This window comes from Athene cunicularia (genome assembly GCF_003259725.1).
Source record: "Athene cunicularia isolate RWA chromosome 22 unlocalized genomic scaffold, athCun1 chr22_part1, whole genome shotgun sequence".
NCBI classification, from domain to species: Eukaryota; Metazoa; Chordata; class Aves; order Strigiformes; family Strigidae; genus Athene; species Athene cunicularia.
Window position 1 is genome coordinate 587,396 of NW_020799128.1, and position 6,584 is coordinate 593,979.

The following is a 6,584-nucleotide window of genomic DNA, read 5'->3' on the forward strand; positions in this document are numbered from 1 at the left end:
GTGAGGAGGAGGAGGCTGAGGGGAGCCCTCATCCCTCTCTGCAGCTCCTGACAGGACATTGCAGAGAGGCTGGGGCTGGGCTCTGCTCCCAGGGGATCAGGGACAGGACAAGAGGGAACGGCTGGAAACTGCCCCAGGGGAGGGTCAGGCTGGGCAGGAGGAGAAAATGTTTCCCAGCAAGAGTGGTCCGAGAGTGGAACAGGCTGCCTGGGGAGGGGGGAGTCCCCATCCCTGGGGGGGTTTCAGGGCCGTTGGGATGAGCTGTGGGGGATGTGGGGTAGGGGAGAGCTTTGTGGAGTCGGGCTGAGGGTTGGACTCGCTGATCCCGAGGGGCTTTTCCAACCTGAAGGATTCTGGGATTCCGAAAACCTTGCCAAAAGAGGCTGGAAGAACATGTGTGACCCGAGAGCTCTGCTGAGCTCGTTTGGAGGGGTTGTATCTGGGTGATGGGTGCCTGCTGTGAAAGGAGACTGGTCTGCAGCCACAGGGTTGGGCAGAGGAGTGTCCCAGGCAGAGGAGCATCCCACAGCAGGCATCTCTGCTCGTGCTTGAGATGAGTGGACCCAGGCGTGCTCCTGGAGACACAGAAGGAGGTGCTTCTGTTTGCAGAAGCTTGAGCTACACAGAGCTTGTGTTTGTCTGCTCTAGGACGGGGTTTTTCAAGCTGACAGAGCATGGCCTGGAGGAGATCTCTTCCTGCCGGCAGAAAGGATTCCACCCGCACTCCAAAGACCCCCCTCTCTTCACTGTAAGTCCCCCCACGAGGCAGCGCGGGCTGTAGGACCACGTGAGCACTTGGCTTGAGTTTCTCTCTGTGTCTGGGTACCAGGTTGTGACTGTGTTATGGGTTGCCCCAGCACTGAGGGGTCTGGGGGAGTTGGGAACGGTCAGGGGGAGGGTCATGGTCGGGCTGGAGGAGCTGCAGGGGCTTTCCCAACCCCGAGGATTCTGGGGTTCTGTGACCCAGAACAGGAGAGCCAGCCTGGCAGGGGCTTGTCTCTTCCTAGAGTTGAGGTGCAAGAGCAGTTTCTAGGTTGTTAGCGTGTGTTGGAGGTGTGATACAGAGACTCCTCTGCAGAAACAGGTCAAGGCAGAGGCTTGTATTTGGGAGAGACACATTTATAGTTGTGTCATGCCACACTCTGTGTGGCGCTGGCCGGGGCACTAGTTCCTGCCCCGAGAGGGCTGACCTGCGAAGGGTGCTGGGTGCAGGTTGTGTCAGAAGGTAGAGGAGACTCACCTGAGCTGTGGGAACATCTGAATAACCCCCTGTCCCCTCTTTCTCTTCCCCTCTCTTCCAGACCTGCAATCATGTGTCGGTAGTCGAGAGAGACGTGGTCCTGATGGATCTCCGATAGGCCTCTTGCCTTACCCACTTACAGAAAACCATCTACCTTCTAGGCCTAGGGAATTTATTTTTTTCCCCCTGTAGCAGATGATTTTCACCGTGTAGTGATCCTTCCCCTTCCTCTCCCAGTAATCACGGTGAAATCGGTTACTCTGACCTCAGCCGGAGCACGTGAAACCTCAGTGCCTGGCACGAGGCTGGCGAAGTGGTGCTGAGGTTCGGGGTGTGGGGAAAAGCTAACTGGAAGTTCAAAGACAGAAGCTAACACTGAAACAATTGTTTAATACTCTAATCTATGGCTTGAACAGCTCCTTGGGGAAGTTCCCTGTGATTTGCTGCAACCATGAGGTGTGGAAACCTCTTCAAGTGCTTTCCAAAGTGGGACTGGCCCAAATTAACCCGTGCTTTGTTTTGCCTCTCTCTCTGGGTTGCTGTGGTCTCAGTGCAGCTGGCTGGAGTAGATAAGTCTTTGCTGTAGTTTAAGCTTCAACCTTCCTCACCCCTCTCACCCCCTGCAAGATCTGATTGCTGCTGAGCCGGAGCGAGTCCTGCGTCTGGTACTCGGGTCTCTGCCTGCTGAGGTATGGAGGGGCCCAGCCTCCTCTGGGAACCCCTGGCTCGGTGTTTCCGGGCAGGAGGTGCCTGCGTGCGGCACTGCTTTGCACAAGCTGCTCCATTCCAGCAGGGATGAGGGGTCTCTGGTTGCTTTATTCCTTTCCCTGGATGGGGGATTTGCTCTGGCCCTCGGGCTGCCCGGCGAGGGCTTGTGCTCGCCTCGTTGCTGTGGAGGAGGCTCTCGGTCTCTTGGCTGCAGCACTGGTCTGTGAAGGCTCTGCGAGGCCATCGCCGCTCTCAGACAGGACTCCAGCAGCTTTGGCTTCTTCGATCCTCGGAGACCACCGTGCCCAACTGCCTCTGTGCTTTTCTCCAAGCAGTATGGAGCCTGTCCTTGCCAAAAGCCAAGCGCTCCGTGACGTCGCTGTTCTGCGGTCCCTCAGCCGGGGACCTCCTCCCAGTGACATCCAGTCAGATGCCAAGCAGCAATTTCCCTTCCCTGCGCTCTCCGTGCTGAGCCTCCGCCCTCGCTTCTGCCGGCGTTGAAAGGGAAGGAGCAGTGTTGAAAGGTGGAAGGCATCTGGCCTCAAAGGGCCGAGCGTGATCCACGGCATCTCCACATCCTCTGGCAGGATGCTCTGACGATCAGCACATGGCCGTGCGGGGAGGGGCAGGCGGCTGGAGTTGCCTTCCCACCTGGCGTGCATACACGCGTGTTCTCTGTCGTGTCCTTGTACTTCTACATACAGAATTCCTTGGTGTTCGGTTTTAACACAGATGGATTCTGTTATCTTGGCTGCGTTTCTTTGGCCAGTCGTTTTCTTTGAGCGAACTCGGTGGGTTGGAGGGGGCCGGCATGGCTGGGAGCAGGGAGGGGATTGATTTATTCAGGGGTTGTGTTTATTCGCAACAGCCACCTCCTTGACTCCTGCGTGACAAACTGCTGCCGCCATCGCTTTTGCGGTTGGTTTTGGAAACGGGCTACCCCCGGCAGTGGGAGGGAAGCAAGGGGCCTTCAGAGCAGCCGTGGGAACGAACTTTCAGACCTAATTTATGTAAATTATGCTCAGGGGTGGGTTTTGCAGCCTCGGTTCTAGGGGTGTCCGTCCTGCGGCTCTACACAGAGCGCAGCAGTTTGCTCTTCAGCCTGGTGGCTCCCTCGGAGCATCGTGGGGACACAGAACGTGAAAGCTTCTCGCAAAGCAGCGATCCCTGTCAATTGGTGGTGAATATCCCCCCAAATTAATTCACCTGAAGGTCTCGAGCACCTGCCACGGAGAGGAGCTGGTGCCCAATCCCTGATTTGTTTGCAAGTCGTCCCAGTGACCGATTAAACCCTCGTGGAGAATTTTTCAGATATTTCCCAGCGTGGCCCTACGCAAGGGCTGTGTTTCTCACGTCAGCGCCCGGCCCTGCTCTCTGAGCTTGGCGGCTTTTTAATCACATTTTTTCACTTAAAAGTCACTGAGTCATCAGTTTGTGCGGCGGGGTGAGCGCTGACATCCTGCTCCTACTGCCTGTGTCCCACTAACCCCCCCCTCTGTCCAGCTGCACTAGACGTGACCATTAGACCTTAGAATTGCTCAGAGCGAGGGGTTGAATTTGGTAGGAGCTAAATCCGAACAGAAGCCACGCTTTGCAGGAACGGTTTATTTTCTGCAACAGCGTGGGTTGCGTGTTTTGGGGGGTTTCCTGCAGGCAGGGAGCAATGTTATCTCCGCCTTGGAGATGGGAACAGACCCAAATCCCTGCCCCAGCTCTCGTCACTCGTCTGTCCGTCCTCGGCAGGGATTTAAAGCGCGAATGTTACCCTTATAGGGAGGTGCTGAGGGCCGGCCTGGGCGCCGGCACTTTTGAAATCCCCCGACAAACCAGGGCTGACTCCCCCTCCTCGTCCGGCGTTGCTCCCAGCCCGGGCCGGGGGATGCCTGGCGTTCCTGCGAGCATCCCGGGCCGCCGAGCGCCGGCAGAGCCGGCAGCTGGGTCGGCTGCGGTGGCCAAACCTTTCCTTTTTAGGCTGCGTGCCTGCTCCCGCTCGGAGCTTTGCCGCCGCCGTCCCAGCTTCAAACTGGCCACGCCAAAAGGCTTCTTGGCCCAGCTGGCCACCGTGCCGCAGCTCGGGGCGCTCTGGGGATCCTGCGGGGACGGGGAGATGGAGCGGCCGTGCCCGTCCCTGGCGAGCACCGGGGATGGCCGCGCCACGCGCCTTGGTGCTGCAGAGCAGGGGCTGGGGTTGATACCCCGTGGTTTGCACCAGCTGGGGGTTCGGGGGGGTCTCTGTGGCTTTGGGCACGGTCCCCCCCCCCAACCCTGAGGGGCACCTGACAGGGTCCCACCACCAGCTCCATGCAGCCCCCCACCACTGTGCTCCCTCTACGTGGGGCCATCCAGGCCCCTGTCTCCATCCAGCCCCCCTTTCCCCAGCCCCTCCCCTGCTCTACTGGGTTTCAGACTAATTTTTTTTTTTTTTTTATCAGCATGTCATATATGGCAACCTTTTGCCTTGGTGACCTCATGCTTGGCAGCAGACCAAGGGAACCGGGTTGGGACACGAGGTGGAGGCAGGTCCCCGGGGTGCTGGGTGTGTAGTGGGGACACCAAGTGCACAGCCGGGGACTCGGGGCGCACATCCAGCCCCCCTGTGCTGAGGTTTCCCGGAGGAAGGGGAGTAACGGGCAGAGACAATGGCTGGGGACATCAGGTGTGAGCCACCGTGTCCCTGTCCTACCTCACAGGGTGACAGCCCAGAGCCTGCTCCCTCCCTCCAGGGCTGGGGAGAGCAACAGGACTCTTGGGTCCCTTCTGGTGGTGGTGGGACCCTGCAGCTTTTGGTCCTTACTGCTGCACCCGTGCCCTGAGCACAGCTCAGGACCCCACAAAGCAAAGCAGGGGACAGCCCAGGCCCCCGTGCCTCAGTTTTCCCATCTCCAACCCGAGTCCCCGTGGCTCTGGGTGGTGGCTTCAGGGCACCTCTCCTGCCTCCCCCAGCCTCGGGTGCTCGGGGACAGGCCCCGGTGCAGGACCGTTGCCCTTAAAAAGGCAGCCGGGACTTTGGCAGCCGCGGGTTGGCCTCTGCGCGGGCCGTGGGCCCCTGCGGCTCCTCTCGCCGCTTGCCAAGGCTGCGTCCGCAGGGCTGGGGGCGACTCCGGCCCCCCCAGGCTGGGCACAGCACCCACATTGCCCCTTGGGGTGTCTGGGCTCATCCTGCCTCCAAAACCCTCCCGAGGACAGGGTGAGAACTGGGTGCAGCCGCGACGCAGGGCTGGGCTTTGGACCCACGAGTCCTGGCCCTGCTCAAGCCGAGGATTTGGGGGACGAGGGGCACAGAAAGACCAAAAACAGGGACAGAGAGAGAAAACCGCAGGGAAAGTCATCCCAAAGGTGCCGGATTCTGGAGACACGGGGGAGCTGAGGCTGGGAGGAAGCGATGCCCCAACCCGGGGCATTTCCAGTGTCTTGGCAATGCCAAGTTCCCCTCCCGGCTCCGGGGTGTCCCCCACGGCAGAGCCCCGATACCCACCTCCCCCCGGGTGGGGTTTCTCCACGCTCACCCCAGGAACCGGAGATGCTGAGGCCGTCACTTATAAGGACTTGTGTCTCACTTGTTTATCGGAGCGGAGCATAAAAGGAACAGACTCACAAATGGGATGTTGCCTCCCAAGCATCCCCACGTATATTTTTCTTACAATAATTAACCGTGCTGGGTCCTACCACCAGTCCAAGGTCAATTTAATGAAATAAAACACCTTATATGGCCATATGGCTAACACACCATCACTTAGCCTATTTAGGGTCTTTGTTTAGAGAGGATCCGCCTCTGAGGTTTCACGGGCTCGCTGGTATTTATACCAAAGGCTCCTCGGGACTCGGTCCCAGAGGAAAGGAGCTCTCGCCTCCACGGTGAGTACTGCCCAGCCCTGGTTTCCCTTTTGCTTGGAAAAAAAAAAAAAAAAAAGCAGGAAGGAAAAACACCCCGGGGGTTTCGGGGTGCCCCTGTGCTTAGCGGGGTGGCCCAGGCTCAGTTCTCATGGCACGGGGGGGGTGACAACCCCGGCACGACCCCGCAGCTGGGGGCTTCCGTGGAGGCGACGAGAGCTGGGCTGCGGCCAAAGCTCGTCCAGAAATCCCTGCGATTTGGTGTCGGGTTTGGTTTTTTTTTTTTCTTTTTGGGCTCCTGCGAGGTTTTCGCCTGCTTCCCTCTGGATTTGGGAGCTTATCTGCTGGTGGAGGAGGGCACCCTCCGGGAAGGGCTATTTTTTTTCCCATTTTTGGGAAAGGATGAGAGGGCAGAGCGGCGAGGGGCTGCCAAGACAGGACCGGAGGAGAGGCCGTCGGCTGCCTTCCCGCTGCCCGCTCCGGGGGCACCGGCCGGGGACGGCAGCGCCGCAGCTCCCTGGGCAGTGATGCTGCGGGCCAAGCGCGGGCAGGAGGCTTTGGCACCCGTTTTGGCGAAGGATGGAGCAGCAGCATCAGTGTGGAGCCGCACCCACGGGGCACAAGCATCACCTCGCTCCCAGCATCACTGCACCAGGGCCGGACCCGGCAGCCGCCCCTCGCCTCGGCCCGCGGAGGATTTTGCCCCCCAAGGACTCCAACCATCCAAAGCCGGACGTGGGGACGCGGCGTAACCCTCTCCCCACCCATCCTTTAACGCTGGTTTCCCCCCTCGCTCCAGCTTTTC

General features: G+C 59.5%; 1 protein-coding gene across 1 annotated transcript in view; it reads left to right on the top strand.

Moving 5' to 3' along the window:
* The window catches only part of STAMBP (STAM binding protein), a 13,300-nt gene extending 10,602 nt beyond the window's left edge, over positions 1-2,698 (top strand). The window contains exons 7-8 of the mRNA XM_026863003.1: positions 467-748; positions 1,302-2,698. Coding sequence (XP_026718804.1) covers positions 467-748; positions 1,302-1,358 — 339 coding nt within the window. The 3' untranslated portion in view covers positions 1,359-2,698. The remainder of the gene's footprint in view (positions 1-466; positions 749-1,301) is intronic.
* The last annotated feature ends 3,886 nt before the right edge of the window (positions 2,699-6,584 follow it).